The following is a 19,980-nucleotide window of genomic DNA, read 5'->3' as shown; positions in this document are numbered from 1 at the left end:
ATTTGAGCAATCACATTTCTTTGGCTGTGTCCGGCCTGAATAAGTGCCACAGCTTGGGCGGCGACTTCAGGTGAAGTATCCATAGATTATTGAGAGAACCTCACCTTAATGTTAAGAATAAGTAATGTTTGTTGCAAAACCAAATTTTCAAGAATTAAATCCAAGTAAACCAATAAAACCAAGTTTTCTTAGTAATCGATGGCTCCAAATTGTCTCTTGTTTCTTTGAATTTTGTATTCGAAATTCAAAAAAAGAATATTGAATGAAATTGTGAATGTGCAAGGTTCAAAACTGCATAAAAACCTTTTGCTCGACCTAATATAAAAATTTAGCTAGGACCAAACGAAACTGAAAATACAAGGTGGGCCTATAGATGTGTCCAGAAGTGTATTTACAACACATGTATATTCATAAAAAAAAATCTCAGCAAAAGTACCCATACGAACATAGTTCTCACACAACATAAACACATAAGTCAACGCAGCACTCGATGAGCTAGCTTACTAGTCTTACCGAAAATTAGAACCAACTATGGCAAAAAAACCTGACTTTTGAAGGAGCACAACTTTACAACAAGATACCGCCTTGTATAAGAAAGCTAAACTCTTTTAGTGCATTCAAAACCCAACTTAGCAAACACATAATTGCAAATCAATCACTTATGGGGAATTGATTGCATTAGATGGGTGAATTTGTTCGTTTATATAGTCTGTACCTGATTGATGATGATGAACTGTATATAAAATTTATTTTCTTAGTATTGTTCTCAAGTAAGTGACATTGTATGTTTTTATTGAGAATAAAGTTTCTTAAACCCGAAATTCCATTGGTTGTAAGGCGGCCAGCCATCCCGCATTCTGCGGGACCGTCCCGCAATGCTTGACGAAATCCCGTTTTGAAATTATTAGTAAAATAGTCCCGCAAAACGTTGTATGCGTCCAGCATGTCCCGCATCCCTATTTTTCTACCACACTTCTACACAATACCCACCTGCGCGCACGCTCAACAGTGCAGGAACACAGATTACCTATAAAATAATCTCGTTCTCTTTCTTTCTACTGAACTCGTGAGGCCTAATGATTTTGAAAATAAGACATTAGTGCACGCTGTGACACGATATTGATAGGTTAAATTATAGCTTTTTGCTTACGGTTTTTATTTTATCAGTTCCGTCCGATCATTTTTCAATGCCCCTCCCCCCCCCTTTTCACGAAAGGTTAAGTCCCGCCCGTAAAGTTGGCCGCCTTATGGTTGCTTAAACATTTTTCGGGGTTCACATTAGGTAAAAATTAAAACACCTACATAGGTGTTTTAATTTTTACCTAACCTATTTAGGGATAAGCTTCAAAACCCAAAAAATTACATAATTTTTTGGGTTTTGAAGCTTATCCCTAAATTAAGCTTTGACGAACAAAAGGAGATGGAATTGACAGCAATCTCAACTAAATGTTACATTGGAAGCGGAAAGTTCCCTCTAGCTACAATGCTACTTCGTAATTAAGTAAATCAACTTACAGTAACCTGTTAAATACACATATATGGAGGTATTTTATGGTTAAGTTTATGAGAATTTGTACCTTTGTAGAATCAGAAAGTATAAAGGATAATTTTCAGTAAATGAAACAATGGTAGAGTTAAACTATTATTATTGATTTAAAAATAGCTTTATTACAGACTTAGACGTAATATGATACAGTACCTACACATAGAATACAATAAATAATGTTGAGTAAAAGAATATTCAAGTTGAAATATTTACATAATCACTTTTGTCCTCTTCGGTATCCACCAATCAAACTTAAACCTATGTGGTGGAACCAATTCTTACGTTTCAGTTCTCTTTCATACTTAGCGTTGCGGCGGAACTCCTTCCACTCTTCGCGTTTTTGAAGGTTTCTGGGGCCATAAGTTGCCTTCTTTCTAAATGATCGTTTCACGGTCTGTAAATAATAGGTACAATTATGATAATTTTCTAGGTAATAAGTTTTATTTTATACGAAGGATTGGTTCAATAGTAGATAATTATGACAATCAATTCTGTTAGATACTCACATCAACAAAAGTATCAGATTTATATTTCCACAGCGTAGCTAACATGAATATGGGAATCAGTGCTATTCCGAAGTATTGCAGAATAGCTCCAGCAACTGAAAAATAATCACATTGTTTAGGTAAATTTAGAGTATTGCGTTTACAAAATTAGGTTCCTATAAGAAAGTTTATAGAACGTACTGTAAGCTCCTTGTGGATATTCATACGTTCCGCCGAACAATAATTCTTCTGTTGTGATCAAGGAGTAGAAAAATACAACCATCATCATAATAGGTGTTACGATCCCCCAACACACGCGCCAGTAGATTGAACTCTTTAATCCTAACATGTACTCAATGTCCAGACACATGTTTTCCAGACCTGTAATGTTAATACAAGGGGATTAATTAATCATCTGTGAAGCAGCGTATAAATATGGTGACCACCACAACAATTTGGGTAAATCGGGATGTCATATTAAGGATAATGCTAGGATTTTGATGACACCGTTTTTTGGTTGCAAAAATATATGGGTTGTAGTACCTAGTAAAAATTTCAATGTTCGGACTGGTTGAGTTAATCAATCTAGGTACATGTATTATTGCTGGTGTATTATGAAGTAAGATAATATTATGCTTACCATAAATCCAGAATACACCCATCGTTTCAATGATAGCAGCGAATAATCTCATGAAAGTTCCTCCGTAGTAATCTACTAATTCCAAAATGTACTGTCCACCCTGTAACAATAAATTTAAAGTTGAATTTTAGATTGCAAGTTACTTATTGCGTTTTTTACCTACATACTATTATTACATTTCAACAAAGTTGGAGAAGGGCTAAAGTACTAGTAGGACTATCGATCGGTGACATGAGCAATGACCAATTTTGTTTGATAAGTCGTTAGGCGAGTTCAAGACCTTAATCCCTTGATTGTCTCAACGAAATTAGCTAAGGTAGGTCATAAATATCATTGGGTGATAGTACATGCCTGTCACTGGAAAGGGACCACTTATTGCCCTAAAAAAATATGGTCTTTCGAAATTAAATACTAAACTTACCGGTGTAACATAAACGAGCCCAACTAAGAAGCATATTGTACAGTTTATAGCGGACATGTAAATGATCGGCACTTTTGGGAAAGCATCGATAAGAATGGTGTTGATTGTTGAGAAAAGGGCTACTCCTGAGCCCACACCGAGCACAGCCATCATCAAGAAGAACAGTGCTGCAAAGAGCTGAAAAATAAGTAAAAGTAGTAAGTAAGTATAGTAGGTAAGTATATGACTTAATAATAACTACCTAAGTATCATAAAAATGTTAATAGTTTTAATCCTTACTTGCGGTACGAACGGCGACTGTGCAATAGCATCTGGGTATGAGATAAAAGCAAGACTCGAGCCACCAGATCCAATAACATCATTGATATTGTCGTAGCCAAGTTGGAATGCAAGATTTCCCAAGATACCGAAGATTGTTATGCCGGAGATTAAACTTGTGAACGTGTCCAGTGTAGTTACAATCATCGAATCTCTGAAAAGTTAATAAAAATACTTCTTTATTGATTCGTGTCGTGACTGCAGCGTTTATATTTTTTATAACGTTACCTACCTGTAAACGTTTTGAGAAAAGTTGTTGAAAGAGGAGAACATGATGAGAGCTCCTGAGCAAGCAGACAGAGAGAAGAATACTTGTGTAACAGCCGCGTACCACACCTGAAATTATACAAACGCTGTTAAAAATATCAAAACGTTTTTGATGATAACTTTGCTTATTCGACAACTAGATAAAAAAAGTTTCATTTCAAAAGTTATTAAGAAATCATACCCTCATTTCCAAGATTTTCTCCCATTTTGGTGTAATGAAGAATAGAATTCCCATTTCAGCACCAGGTAAAGTGACAGCTCTGTAATCAAACACTAACATAATAATAGAGCTCCTTAAATACTACGACGTAGCTGCTACGCAAGTGCTACGACAAGCTACACGTTCTACGAGTATAATCACATCGGTTACAATAATCCTGCTACGCCAGTGCTACGACTTTACTACGGAGGCTACGAAAAATAAACATTACGTAAATATGAAGTTATACTGATGTTGTCTAACTCTAAACTTAAGTAGGTATAATCTTACTAATAAAATAAAGAGGAACTTCGAACTGAGTAATGAAACGATTTGAAAATTTCACTTTTGGGAAGTACATAAGATAGGCTATATTTTGGTCGGGTACGGAAGAAACTCCAAAACACATGGTTGAATATGCGGCAAATAGACAGTTCAAAATAAAAGGATGTTTGAATGTTTATTACCTGATCAGTAAAATGAACATCACAACATATGGGAACAGAGCCAGGAAGTACGCCGCTTTTCCTGAACTTTTGACTCCTCGAGCAACAATCAGGAAGATAATTAACCAGGATACGAACAAGCTCAGCGTTAAGTCCCATATTGGTGCACCTGTTGAATAAGTATACAGTAGTTATAGCAGATTTATTACCCAATCATCATAATTTAATATGCATTCATATTGAAGCTGTAGTTGTCGACAAGCTCGAAAAATGGGTCTAAATATTGTGATAGCAAAATAATATCTTACCAATGCCATCGTGAATTCCATCGGACTGCCGCAGGATAGTTTTCCTGTAAACAAATGTTTTGATTACGATGGTTTTACTCAGCTAAGCTTATATCGTGAGATCAGTAATGAAACCTATGACATAGCCGTCTTATTTATTTACCAGTATGGTATATTTTATAAGGGCTGGATCTTTAAGACATTCGTATCTTTAGAAAATCAATGTTATTTTTGGTTGTAGAGAATCAGACTGTATTATAATAGCATGATCCCATATTTTTCTATCTGAACTATAAAATTGTATTATGTAGCACTAGATTTGGTCAATAATATCCTACCAGGAATATATCTAAATTCATATAGAAACTTGCTAGAGAGGAGCATTTTATGCATCACGTGAATGCAAAGTAGAAAGATAGAATGATTGCACCAAAGTTTAACAAGTAAGGGTCGTTGTAACAATATTGTTGAATGTTATCTACAAAACATCCTGCTCCTGATAACCACGTGGAATAAGGATAAAAGATCATCTTATCGTTCGTATCTTATCAGTTTTAAAATATGAAATTAGGCACTTATTCGTAATTAGGTACTGTAATACGTCAGTGTAAGTACACAACGCCACATATTATCATTACTTATATGGTTTATCTACAATTATGTTGATTATTTATTGTATGATTAGATTACTCAGAAATAATGCTATAAATCTTCATAAAACACGTGGTTTTCAGTTGACAACAACAGATCCTTTTCTTATACTTAATCAATGTTTATAATAAAGCTTATTTTGCAGATTTTGAGGGATAGCAGTTGTAGGTATATAGGTAAACCAGGCCTCTATCCTTCTTGTGCGAGAGAATTACTACCGCAAGCGGTACCGCACGTGGGCTGTCGCGCATCGCCCACCTAGGTACTTAAGTAGGTACTAATAATATTTATTGAACTGACGATGACGTCTGACAGTTTATGTGATTTTCGTGGATGTAAAAGATAGGTGTAGGAGTGGGAATAGAGTGTCTCTATCCATCATATTCCATCAGACAGCAATCCGACACGACCGGAGATTAATCGGAGACAAATCTGATATTTGCAATCACTTCCTTCGTCCGGGTTCCACTTATCCAAGTAACTTAAAACTTGCAAAGCGATTTTGGTCCGATTACGTTTGGAGGCCACTTGACTAACGAAATAATTACGCAGTAGGTAACTCATTATTATTATTATATTACATTATATTTGTCAAAATGGTGAAAGTTGTTGTAAGATTTTTTATTTTCAAAACTCATCAAAGACATTACGGATGAGTTGATTGATCTATGATTTTAGAAGCTTCAAGTTGTTTCCTGCATTTCGACGTACAAGGTCATATCAATACCTATCCATGAAATGAATGCGGTAATTACTTATTGATTACCTGCATAAGCATGATTTTGAGTTGACGTTTTATTAACACTGTAATTAGTAATTACGCTAATGATAAGATTATTCACCGTGTGAACTTACGTGAAATATAATTCCGCGCTGGATACCGGCTCTCCTGTCAACTCCGTGTCGTTTGCAGTCTGTCCAGAGGGCACACAATTTTCCCATTCGGGTCGGCAAAGGGCCCAGGGCAGAGTGCTTTGAAAACTCATCACTAAATAATATAAGCACAGTCCTACGATGGACATATAGTAGGAAACTACATAGAGAGCACTAAGAGCTTGTGCGTAGCCCGTCCCTGCAAACAATAAACAAGTATTAGACAAATGTAAAGATCGAATTTGTGGGATTATACCACAATGATAACTATGTACCTACCTTTCATAGCCGGTGACAGAGCCCACACTTTGACACAATTACTACTACTGAACTGTCCTAGGGAAGTTTCTAGGTAGTACATAGGTTTTCCTATAAGTATAAGAACGATGATGTACGGTATAAGGAAGGCGCCGCCTCCGTTCTGGTAGGCGATGAAAGGGAATCGCCACACATTGCCGAGGCCGACTGAAGTGGCGATACATGACATGAGGAACTGGTACTGGTTATCCCATTGTTGTCTTTCATTTTCAGTTGCCGGTTTAGCTGCGTCCTAAAATGAGAAGTGCACGAAAATAATTAACATTAGAACCCATTACGGCCTCCTTGAGGAAGTCCGTTGCTACATAAGAACTAAGCGATGCCAATGATAGATTAGTGGTTAGAGACTTGTGTGCTGGACAGAAACCTAGCAGCAGCCAATGAGGCTAGTAGGTATAAAATATTTATTATAAGCATCAACATAGGTACGTTGGATTGTTTTACGTATTTTCCCGCTATGAGTGTGTTAGTGTGATAATAAATTTTATGCCTCCTCTGCTGTATGAAATAAAAATATTTGGCGATAGTCTTGAAAAGTAGTACCCACCTACTCATATTATATTATTAATCTAAAGAGTATGTCTTTTTGAAACTATACTAATCTCAGAAACCATTGGATTAATTTATAAATTCCTTAATTGCTAGATAGAAGAACATTTATCGAAGAAGGATATGGAGGTGAAATGGTGGGAAAAGCTAGTAAGGATATTCATACAAATATGAATAGACTTTTTATTGTTAAGTGACTTTAGTGAAATTATTTGTTCATAATTTTAAACGGAAACGGATTTATCCATTGCGGATAAATAATATTTTGTTTATCTCACGTGTGCTTCGTATACCTAGGTACAAGCAGTGTCCGTAACTGCAGGGAAATACCAAGAGCTCATTGCTTGTGACGTGTTTGGTCATTAAAAGGAAGTTATAAGAAATTATTTAGTTGTAAATTTATAAACCTTTTTTTATCTTTTATCGATCACAATAATAATCTACCTAAGTATAGGTACATGAATACTTATATGTTGTTTTGTAAAAATAAGTAGCTGTATTTTTTTTTGCTATATGTAATGCAAAACAGTTCAATTTAGATAGGGTTTTATATCTTATCTAACACGTTTTGTTTTAAATTACACTAATATAAATGTTTCCTGATGGACTCATTTATTTTGCATAGTTGACACGTAAGGTCATTTTATTGCCTTATAAGTGTAGATACTTATAAGGCATATATTATTCGTAACAAAAATATCTTATCTTTCGACATTGTACTCAATTAAACTAGCATTGTTAGCTACAATAGCAAGGGAAGTAGATACACTGTTTCATGGCCAAATGGTTTCCATGTACCCCGTTTAAAAATTTTAACTCTTTCTCCGATAATAAACAAGAAACAAGCGGCGCTTAGTTTGTAGCTCAACTTCAACTACCACAATGTAAAATTCGTTTTTTTGTCAATAAACATTATTTTATTTATTTATTTTATGTATATAGACGTACAAGGCGTTGATTTGCATTTGTGCAATATTCAAGGACGTACCTAATTATGCTAATGATTTTCAACCCAAATCAACAAAAAAAATTGGTACCTATGTTTTTTTAATTATTTTTTTTCGAATAGATATCTGTCAATGTCACCTAGCCGTATTTAAACTCGACGCGTGTGTTACTGGCCTTAAAACCCTCGCACAAAGCATATGCAACGATCATTCATAAAATTGGGATCATGGATTTCTTTGACAATCCGTCACTAAGTAATCATTAAATGTCTCTGAGTGTGGGTGTAAGTCATTAAAATGACAAAAAAAGCAGCGCATATTAGCTATTTCCCGTCTCCTGTAATTTCAATCGATTATTTCCGTAGTTTATGTCAACCTCCTGAATTATTGCACAAATGCAAATCAACACCTTGTTTATATATTTTTTTTAATTAACAAGTACATTCTCGGAAAGAAAAATTATCAAACGCTGTCATAAGTCGCAAAAGTATACCACTACAAAAACATTCTGAGTGAAGCAATTGGGGAGATATTAGTAACGAACAATAAATAGGTAAATGTATAAAATTTATTTTGCCTTTAACCCCTCGTAGGTGTTCAATACCTAAGTAACCAGGCAAATATTTTTATGATAAATGATAAGAGCTAATTAATCCTCGTTAACATTTTAGTGTGTTGTTATCTATGATTTATGTTGATATGTACTTATATGGTTGTTTATTTTAGTTAAATAATTTAAATCACTAGCTATTTCGCTCAGTTTCATTTAAGTAGATATTTCCCGAGGGAATCACTTCACGAAGCCGTTGAGTGAAGAGTTTAGAGTTGAAGTGGTTGTTGTGGCCATTGTTACAAACTCACTTTCGCATTCATAAATGTAAAAAGTTAATTTTATAATTATAAGAATTTAATATTGAGATCCTAGAGACTTACTACGATGTTTTTAAGTACGTTACGGAGCAACTGACCACGGTTAAAGGGTCAAATGGAGTCATTTTGACTACCCATACGTACCTACTGAAAAACGAATCCTAAGAAATAAAACTTTTAACAATAGATCAAAGTGAGTCACAGTATGTTGTGGATAATGTGTGACGACATCATTCAATTTTATCAAACTATATCAAGGACTAATGAACTATTTGTAACTAACATTACACACATACCAGTAGATAGATAGAATATTCTTTATTGTACACTAATAACAAACAAACAGAAGGACATAACAAACAAGTAGTAAACGAGTACAATAGGCGGTCTTATCACTAAATGTGATCTCTTCCAGACAACCTTTGGATGGAGTCGATCTGTAAAGAAATACATTACGGGTAGTATACTTAGCGTACAAAAAATATTATTTTATTATTTATATCAAAGAAATCAAATAAACAATACATACACATATATAAAGAAAGTAATACAAAACAAAAATAGAAATACATAAGAAGGAGAAGCAGCATTACAGAGCTAGGTAATGATTCTTCACCATACTCTTGAAGACAGCAAGAGACTGTGCGCGCCTGATAGTCACCGGCAGTGCATTCCACAGACGAGTTGCCTGAACAACAAACGATTTGTCATAAAAAGACGTGGAATGCACCGGCATCTTCAGTTTTAAGTTCTCTGATGACCTTAGAGACCGTGAGTGGGTGTCACATACGAACTCAAAGCGTTCTTTAAGATAAGAAGGTGTTGTAGGGTGGAAGAGAATACAATAGAGCAAAGAAAGTATATGAGCATTCCGACGAAGTCGTATAGGAAGCCACTTGAGTTTAGTGCGAAATTCTGAAACATGATCATACTTGCGCAAACCAAATATGAATCTTATACAAACATTTTGAAGTCGCTCAAGTTTATCTAGTTGGTCCACTCTGAGGTCAAGATAGCTGGCATCGGCATAGTCAAGGATAGGAAGTAAGAGAGATTGTGCAAGCGCAATTTTCGTGGCAGTGGGTAGAAAGTTCCGCAGCCGTCTCAGTGATCCTGCAGAAGCAAATAACCGCCTACTGGTTTCCTGCATCTGTGAATCCCACGACATACTGCAGTCCATGTATATCCCCAAGTTCTTAACCTTCTTACTGAAGGGTATTTGGACGCCATCAAAAATGACTTGCGGGAGACGAAACCAGTCAATTCTTGACACCATCCGTGAACTACCGATAACAATGAGCTGGGTTTTTAATGGATTTACGCTTAGTCCATAACTCCTACTCCACTGAGCTATTTCATTAAGATCTTTATTTACTGTCTCAATAGCTTCTGTTAATTGATCTAGTGGAGCCTGTGAATAAATCTGAAGATCATCTGCATAAAGGTGATAGGAAGAAAGTAGTTTATAAGAAATTGAATTAATGAATATAGCGAAGAGTAATGGGGACAGCACGCCACCCTGCGGCACACCAGCAGTCGTTTCACACCATGAAGAATATTTATCTTCAATACGAATACGTTGCCGGCGCCCGTACAGGTAACTATGAAACCAATCAATGACCGTTGGAGATATGTTAAGAGAGCGAAGAATGGCAAGCAAAATATCAAAGTCAACGGTATTAAACGCATTGCTGAAATCCAGCAGTGCAAGAACCGTTAACTTTCCACCTTCCATGCCCAGTCTGATGTCATCCGTAATATTTACCAAGGCTGTTACAGTACTATGACCAGGACGGAAACCGGATTGAAAAGGATTGAGAAGTCTATTCTTGGATAGGAATGAGCTTAGCTGGTTATGAATGAGACGTTCTAGGACTTTGGAAAGGAATGGTAATATGGAAATAGGGCGATATTCGGAGAAGGATGTGGGATTACATTTCTTTGGGAGAGGAATAATTTGGGCCTCTTTCCAAGCTTCTGGAAAGACACCGCTGTAAATGGAAAAGTTTAGGATGTGACATATGACAGGGAGGATTTCATCAAGGATTGGGAGGATCATTTTACGGCTGACACAGTCACTGCCGACTGCATCGGAGGTTATGGATGTAATGCTCTTCTTAACATCACAAGCAGCAAATTGATTAAAGACGAAAGATGAATAATCAGGGGATGGAATGTTAGAAAGATGGTTTAAAGTATTTAACTTTGTTGTTATGTCAAAGTTAGACGACGATGAGAAATGTTGATTTAATAAGTTGATGTTAATATCTTGAGAAATATTTTCACTACGAGACTTTCCAATCCCCATTGATCTAAGAAATCGCCAGACTTTGGCTGGATCTTCGTTCTCAACCGACGTATGAAAGTGTTGGCGCTGTGCATTCCTACACACCTTGTTGCAGTGATTTCGTATGTTGACGTATTTTTCCCAGTTTGTAGTGTTAGTGCGAGCCTTGTACCTAGACTTAGCTGCTGCCTTTTTAGCCATTATCAACTTTAAATCTTTAGTAAGCCATGGCGATGGCAGATGCCTAACTCTAACAGTTCGAATGGGAGCGTGGACGTCGTAAAGCGCAATTAAATGTTGCGAAAACAATTCAACTTTTTCATCCACAGACTCCGAAGTAAAAAGTGTTCCCCAGTCAATGTTAGCAGCATCCTCACGGAGATTCTCAAGATCCATGCCACCAAAATTACGCTGCAGAAGGACTCTTGACTTTGCCTTCGGAGGACGAATTTTATAAGAAAGGAAGATGAGATCGTGATAAGAGAAGGCATCAGCCGAACACTGACCATGTTTGGCAACGTGGTCAGGAGAAGAAACGAAAATAAGGTCAAGAAGTGAAGGAGTAGAATGTGGAAAGTGGTGTGTTGCATTCAAAGGAAGTATAGATAAATTACTAGAACCTATGACGGCTTGAAGAGAAGCAGATCGGGAATCATTTTTGAGCAGACAGGTGTTGAAATCACCCATAATAATGATGTGACTGTAAGACGTTGCAAAATCTTCCAAGATTCGTTCAAGGGAGGAAAAAAAGTTGATGCGTAGCGAGGGACAGTAATATACACCAAGTAAGATTTTAGTGTGACTCATTGTGAGCTCTAGGAATAGATGCTCACCAGCGTTTGATGGAGGTGGTTGTGCCGATATATCAATAATGGAGAACGAGATATATGACCGCAGATATATGGCAACACCACCACCACCACCACTTGTGCGGTCGTTTCTTATAAGCTGGAAGCCTGGAAGAGTGTAAACAGTGGACGGAAGACAAGGTTTGAGCCACGACTCTGAGACAAGAATCGCATGAACGTTCTTACAGTCAAAACTTGCCAGCATATCAGGAAAATGAGCCGGAATACTCTGTGCGTTTATGTGAACAACATTAAAATTTCTAGGAACATCAGAGAACTGCGCATCTATTGTGTCCGCAAGTGAAGGTAAGCTTGTGAAACTGTCATCATTACTGCTTGCTGAGTAAAAGGTTTCAGATTCAGAACTCTCACTATCGTATCGCGAAGAAGACATAAGATTATAAGTAAATACTGTGTAATGTGTATAATATGTTAAACAAATTATAAAACAATAATATAAAAAAATAAATATTACGTATACAAAAAGATACGAATATAAAATAAAAGATACGAATAAGTACGATATATAAAAAGAAAAATACAAAATCTCATCCACCCGCCGGTCGTGCAAGATTAATTAGAAACAAGAAATAAAAACAATCTTTAGATTTGTGTGGTCCGCGCAATAAGTTGCAGAAGGCGTAGCGAGAATATCAGTAAATTTTGATGACGAGAATGTCAGCGCATCAATGACATGACAGCTGTCATTACGACAAGTGTCAATCAAAATGTTTTTAGAACAGACACCCACATAATTAAAATTTATAATGAAAGACAAATAATAGTGCAACAAGATTAAAACGAAAAGAAAAAGAAGTACATTTAAAAGAAAGTGGGTACTTACAACAAGAAAAGAACTGAAGAAAAAACTAACTAGTATTACTCGGACTTAACACATTATCAGGGGGTGAAAAACACTTCACTTTTTAACAGCAGCAGCACGCTTGGGCCTGCTGGTGATGATGGGCTTCTGCGGAGCGTTGGTAGATGCCGCTTCAGGGGACTTGGTGCCACCACGGGACAGTATAGAGCTCAGTTCCGCAGACGATGTGACGCGATGCCGTGAGCCATTGGGTGCCAATACATAAATACACCCATCCCTCGTCCAGCACTTCGTCACCCCAAACCTCTTCCGTGCAGCCATAAACAGGTCATGTCGAGGTTTGGTCAAGAACTCTGAGACAGTGATGCCGGTGCCTTTTAGTTTTGTTTTCTCAAACCAAATATTGTTTCGGACAGCAACATCCCGAAGCTTAAATAGGATAGGCCTTGGTTTTGTAGTGGATGAAGACCTTCCCATTCTGTGGCATCGCTTAATGTCATCTTCAGCAAAACTATGGATCCTAAAGCGGTCCTTGACAACTCCAACAATTACCTTTGCGGTGTCTTCATCCTTCTCCTCGGGGACACCATGCAGCAACAAAATACCTCTTCGTCCGCGCATCTCCATTGAGTCCACAGTCCTGGCAAGAAGCTCAACTTGCTGCTGTAGACTGTTGAGCGCCTGAGCTATGAACTCCTTGAAGACGGTGAACTCTGCAGCCAAGTTTAAGGTATTTGATGGATCTGCTGGAGCCTTTTGAAGCCGCACCTCAAACTCCGTCATCCTCTTGTGGAACATGTCCATCAAACCACTCACGGTGTTGTTGATTGGATCCATTTGTGTTGTAAAGATGTGTAATGACAGTTGAGGAATAGAAAAATAGTGAAGTGATATTGAAATAGAAGACTTTTGTAGGAGAAACACTTTACCAGCAGGTAGACTTAATCAGGCTAATGTAATATACATTAATTTAGAGGCTACTTTTAATAATATAATTTAAATTTAAAATTATTTATAGAGCAGTTTTATTTTTGTGTTGACCTTGCAACTACTCTAGATACATAGGTACCTAGTTGTTATTGCTAATTAACTGTATAAGATAAGATTGATTGATATTTAATTTTTCCATTCAACAACACCTAAACGTTTCGTAAAGTAGTTCTTTTTGTAGGCATGTGCACTTAATATATTGCTCTGCTGGGTGCATTAGGTAATAGGTACCTATTATTTGAAGTTACAATAGACAGTGCAAATTCGACACTCGATTTGGACTATGTGATGATGGAGCCGTTTAAATCTATTAAAAAATCAGAAGTTTAAAACTACACGCATTTATTTGAATATTTATTTATAACGACTTTTATATGACTTGAACGTTGGCATTTTTAATAGACAAAAACTTAAAAGGTAGATACTTACTGTGATTTGACTTTCTAAGAAGTCTGTAGTCAGATCTTTTTTCTTAGATAGATCCCCATTCTCCGGCTCTGGGTTAAACCCTGGATTCACTCGACTACCATCTTCAACCACATTTACGCCGTTTGGCTCCTATGCAAAAACACGTCGTTGATTAAAATTCAATACATACTAAAAATCTAACATATGATTTAAGATATTTAGAAAAAACAATATTTATTTACCATTTAACCGTTTGTGGGACACTTAAAATATGCGCGCCACCACGACATACGTAGTTGAAGTGACGGTTTGTTTTAATTCTTATTCCTAATAAATATATGACAGAGATAAATTAAGTATGATACGGTTATCTAGTATCCATCAATAGATTAAGTATCTAAATCGTATAATATTAATGCTGCTTTATGACCCTAAAATGCCCGTATATGGTTTTGATGTACGGAATCATCATGATTTCGTGAAATCACCTGCATTGACTTAGTTTGAATGCCGATTCCCGACGCTTAACACAAGCAACACACAACACAGGTAGGTAAGGTATAGGTGATTGTTTCATAGTGTCACATATTTATAAAGTACACCGCACATTTTATGAGGAATCCAAACTTCAAGCACTCACTTGAACTTTTAAGATGAAAAAGATTTCATGAATAACTTCATAGTAGTCATTAAATTAATCAGAAAATAATTTTCTGTTTTGCCTATTATGCACCTTTCCACCATTAATTTATATTTTTTTATGTGCTGTTTGACAGATTTTGAAGAAAAAATACAAGTCCCTTATGAGAAATATACGTTACCTTGAAACCTCTCTGGCAATGGAATAAGCGTGCCAAAACACCCTAAATAAACACCTTGTGAATCTTGTGACGGAATCCAACCACGTTCATATACTTTTCACCTTCCCACATTTTGCTAGGGGCTTTAACTAGGAGTTAGCCTCTAGGTGAGATTCCACCAAAATGGCACCACACAAACACCCGTGGCTCTGTAAAAAAGCCCTTGTCAGCGAAGAAATTGATTTGGCGCCTTTTTCCAGCCGACATCGTGAAGAGGAGGTTCTGAACTCGGAGCTGCTTTTTATTTATGTGTGCGTGGGTTCGATTCCGTGGGTCAGGCAAGTACCTACTAATGCAACTTTTCTAATTTGGTTTTACTTTCTAAGTATATCTTAGACACCAATAGGTAACTGTGTTTCGGATGGCACGTTAAACTGTAGGTCCTGGCTCACCTGGCTGTCATTGAACATCCTGGCAGTCGGTGTGGTTTAATAGCTGCTACTTGCTGCTGTTTGGGCATTGTGTATATTCCATTCATATTGATAAGGATTTTGCACCATTATGGGGTTACGAATGCCACTGTGGGTAAGTATTAGAAATATTATAGTTTTGGAGCCAAAACTGAAAAGCCTAAAGACACTGAAAGGGTTAACGAAATTTTTACAGAGTTCTGGAGGTTGGTGTCTGCACGTCTGTTGACTGTGTTTATGTCTGTTGAGTGTGTTTTTTTTGCGATTTTAAGCCATGTGAAAGGTTTTATTGTATCCGTTCCTATTTTTTTTATAAAAAAGTTTTTATTTTCAATAATTGTATGCCTTATCTTTTCCCAACTGTAGGTTCGGCTTTCAGTCTAACCTGATGCAGCTGAGACTGAGTAGGTACCAGTATTTAACATGGAGCGATTAACTATCTGACCTCCTCAACCCAGAGAAACGGGTCACTCGATGCAATAAGACTGGCATCTGACATTCGATACGACGATTAAAAGCCGAAATCCACAAATTTCAAATATTTCCAAAATACAAAAGAACTCGACATAACAAGGTGGTTAGGTACCTAAGGTAACTAGGCTATAAAAGGGTTAGGTAGATTAGTAAGATTGGTCTAATCTGCGCGTCCCCTCATTCTGCGTCCAGAGCTGGGGTGCGTGGCGCCCTGAAAAGCAACCACACCCGGGTGACCCTCTCCGACAGCCGTCGCCGCTGGTAGAATACCCAGTACTTTAGAAAACTTACGTTGAGAAAGCCTGATAACTCAGGACAAGTAATCATTGTCATGATGCACATACTCTTTTCAAAATAATCAAAGTAGGTATTTTCGCCATTTTACATTGCTCAAAATAAGTGCAGGAATTCTTAAATTTCTCAATGGGTCAATTAACTTTTACATTAACAAGTTACGCTTTAACTCACCTTTTTTTGCAAACACATACCTACATTAGAAAATCGTGTCAAGAGTTTTGTATTTTTTTTTAAATAATTATTTCCTAATTTCGGTTACGCATCCCTAATAACTACTGAGACGGTTAATGACGATATTTAAATTAATTTTCACTTAATCATCGAGCTAATTACAGTTGTCGGAAGATTTTACTCACATATCTGACTCGTTGATAATAGCACGGTGACCATGCAATTTTCAGACAAAACAAAATTTTGAAAAAATCCGATAAGCTAGTGTTTCGCTGACTTCATCGGAATGTGGACTCAAATGGAACTCTAGGTAATGTCTATGTCTGTCTACTTTTATTCAATTTTATTCATATTTGTCTTACATCAGGCACGGTTTGGAAAACTTATATGTATACCTAGGTATCTACTTTTATTTCTTCGAAATTATAGGAATACACAAATATTCTTGGACACAATAATTGAAATAGCCTTGTCAACTGAAAGTAATCATTAATAACTACATTACTTTATTTGTTTAGGAAGTACAGTTATATTGGTCATAAAAGATAAGTGTAAGTCATAAAATTATGCCACAAATACCTACTAATAATGCTACAAATTGGGGTTTTTAATCGAGCTGACAAGTTGCAAAATGTAATATAAATTATTTATACACAATAAATTATTTAAATAAGGACCTTTTGACCAGCCTGTAAAATATTTGTTTATTACAGGAAGAGATATGTACATTAATTCTGTAGCACTGCAACGGACGCATGTTTTTAAATAGGCTCATGATTACTAATTTATTAATAAGTATTTGATCTAAGCATAAGTAGTCCTACTTAGTGGTCGTTACATGTCGCTACCTTACGTTATAATATAACATCGTACCGCGCTTGTGAAACGAAACTTTTCTTTTGTGAAAATCATTTTCCTCTAAAACGCATTAAATTACGATATTATGATGTGAGTTATTTGGATAAACTTAAGCAGTAAAAAGTCATAACTTTGAATTGTACAGTCGTTTTCAAATAACAATTACAAAAGTTATTTACATATTACAGTTATTACCTACAGTAGAAGTAAATAGGTATGGAACATGGAACAATGGACACAATATCTATTATGATTAAGCAGTATTTGTCCTATTATATATACCTACTATATATATATACCTACCTATTATATATACCTATATATTTTTTTCTAACGCATTATTTGTTATTATAAAAAATATCTAATATGCACTATAAAATTCGAAATATAGAAAATGGGACGATAATTTACTAGTGCTTTGCTAGGTATAAAGTCCACCATTATGTAAAAAAAAAATGTGATAAATTAAGAACTGCACGACCGATTTTGTGCGAACTTCACATATACCATCTACTAAAAATAGTCCGAACAAAGCCTAAAAATTTGGTTTGGATAGATGAGCCCGTTCTGCAGTTATAAAATTACAACGAAAACTGGCATTTATTTTTATTACGGTTCCGTAGGTAGCAAACTAGGAACCCTTATAGTGTCGCCATGTCCGTCCGTCCATACGTCCGTCTGCGCTTAATTTCAATGACGGTTAGCAATTTAGGGTTTCCCTCTTCACGTTAAGTGGGGATTTTTTTTCTAATATAAATAATTTCAGAATTAAGTTTGTAATTTAACGGTATTTGTAAACATTTTAAGTTTTTAAGTATTTTACATATTTCCTTATCCTTAACGTATCTTATTTCAAATAAAAAGGATGATTAAAATCGGTTCACGCAATCCAAAATTACCTTAGAAAAACCCAAAATACAAAGGCTATCTAGTTTTTACAGAGTAGTAACCTAATTTTCCGAGAGATGTCGCTATACATTGGGCAACTTCGAGCTGTTAAGATTTTTTCCGAGTTACTGGGGTCGGAGACAGAGTAGGGTCAGGATAACTAAGGGCTTGGGAAACTACTAGCCCTGTATTGAGCGGGTCTTTACCCCCGAAAAAAGAAACAGCTATTTAGCTTAGATATGAAAAGATATAGATGATATAATATATAGATAGATAGATATAGAAGATATAGATGTAGATATGAAAAATATAAAATTTCAATATTTATTTTTGAATTTAGAATTTGTAAATACCTAGATTTAAAAAATAATAATATAAATGGTATTTCATTAGTATTTGTATTACTATATATTTTTTTATTTGTTTCGGTTTAATTCAAATCTATGGCTTAAGTTCAAAACAAGTGCGCCATGCACTAAATGCACTTTACATGCCTGTAGACGATGTAAGAGATACCTAAGTGTCAGTTTTTTGATGAAGATAACTTGAAACATAATTTACTCCTACTAAGTATAGGTTTCTACTATAAGGGCGAACATTGATATACAAAAAACCCAAAATGCACACTCAACGGCTCAAAAACGTCCCCACTAAATGAGCGCAATATTCAAAATCGTGCGCCCATTTGCTTTGTCCTAGCCGACCACTTCGGTCGTTAATTTTTATTGCTTTAACTACAGTGCGTTGTAATAACAACTTCAAACAATTCGCATAAAGTTGAACTTGCAATAACATAATTATTTATTATTAACATAGCATTATTGCACTGCTGTTATTGTTAAATATGTAGATATAGGTACCCGTAAAAGAAAAAGAAAATTCTGGGTCTATCCATTTATTACGATTATGAACTCTGATGTAAACTATTTTAATCGAAGTATTATGGGTCGAGAACTGAAGAAGATATATTTTTTTATAATTTTAGAATGAGCAAATCCTAATTTTAAGAGCTTTTGAGTTTATTATTATAAACATGCCCCATGCTTAGGGCTGCCATCTCGAATTTCGCTAAACCCGGACAAAAATTAAAAAAACCCGGACATTTGACGTAAATCGCATTTTTTCCCCAGACGGGTACTCTTACACTGAATGCAGTTAGTGTTTTGTATCATAATGCCGATAGATACGTAAATACAGTAAGTTGCTTTCTTACATGAAAAGTGTCCGGGTTTTCCCCGGACGCTTCTTGAAAACCCGCCCGGACGTCCCCAGGACGGGGTCAAAACGAGGACAAATCCGGGGAAACCCGGACGGATGGCAGCCCTACCCATGCCCATAAAAACGAAATGCGAATTCGCATCGCATCGCAGTTTCAGGCGTCAGAATAATATTTAGCGACTTAATCTTGACAATGCATGAGTATAACGGATGTCTGGAAGCTATCGTAATGCGCATGGTTTAAGCGGTAGTAATTAGTGCTTGTCATGGCAGATTAAATTATAATTTCTATCGCTTATCGTGAATAATTTTGTGATTTGAATCGTATCGATTATACGATTAATTAACACCATTTCTATCGACACGTGCTAATCATAAATTAATTCCTTTGATTATGCGTCACGTAGATTTTACCATTAATTATTTAAAAATTGTGATCGTGATAAAAAAAAAAACAATTTTCATACACAGTAATCAAAATAGTATTTCACTAGTATGGAAAGGCGAAAGCTTATATGTATTAAACTTCTTATCGCAAAAACGTCTAGACTTTATTTGGTAAACTTTTGTCTGCAGATAGCTGACATCTTGATTATTATTAAGTGACCTTTGATCCGGTTTGGCATGCTAA

General features: G+C 36.0%; 1 protein-coding gene across 2 annotated transcripts; it reads right to left on the bottom strand.

The window, feature by feature from the left end:
• Positions 1–1,629: 1,629 nt before the first annotated feature.
• On the bottom strand, positions 1,630–14,564 carry LOC110376331 (sodium-dependent nutrient amino acid transporter 1). Of its 2 annotated transcripts, XM_021334776.3 has the most exons (14): positions 14,416–14,564; positions 14,195–14,323; positions 6,413–6,683; positions 6,116–6,332; positions 4,631–4,674; positions 4,344–4,491; positions 3,859–3,937; positions 3,643–3,746; positions 3,372–3,564; positions 3,093–3,269; positions 2,672–2,771; positions 2,233–2,412; positions 2,053–2,147; positions 1,630–1,940 (listed from the first exon to the last, which is right to left on the bottom strand). In XM_021334776.3, the coding sequence occupies exons 1-14, from the start codon at positions 14,416–14,418 to the stop codon at positions 1,764–1,766; spliced, it is 1,917 nt and encodes a 638-aa protein (XP_021190451.2). In that variant the 5' UTR covers positions 14,419–14,564; the 3' UTR covers positions 1,630–1,763. The 2 variants fall into 2 exon arrangements, with proteins under 2 accessions (XP_021190451.2, XP_049699566.2); XM_049843609.2 differs by lacking the exon at positions 2,053–2,147 and having other exon boundaries at positions 1,836–1,940.
• Between the last annotated feature and the right edge of the window lie 5,416 nt (positions 14,565–19,980).

Source organism: Helicoverpa armigera, chromosome 2, assembly GCF_030705265.1.
Source record: "Helicoverpa armigera isolate CAAS_96S chromosome 2, ASM3070526v1, whole genome shotgun sequence".
Lineage (NCBI taxonomy): Eukaryota > Metazoa > Arthropoda > Insecta > Lepidoptera > Noctuidae > Helicoverpa > Helicoverpa armigera.
Note: the sequence above shows the minus strand (reverse complement) of the source record. Positions and strands in the feature narration are given on the sequence as shown.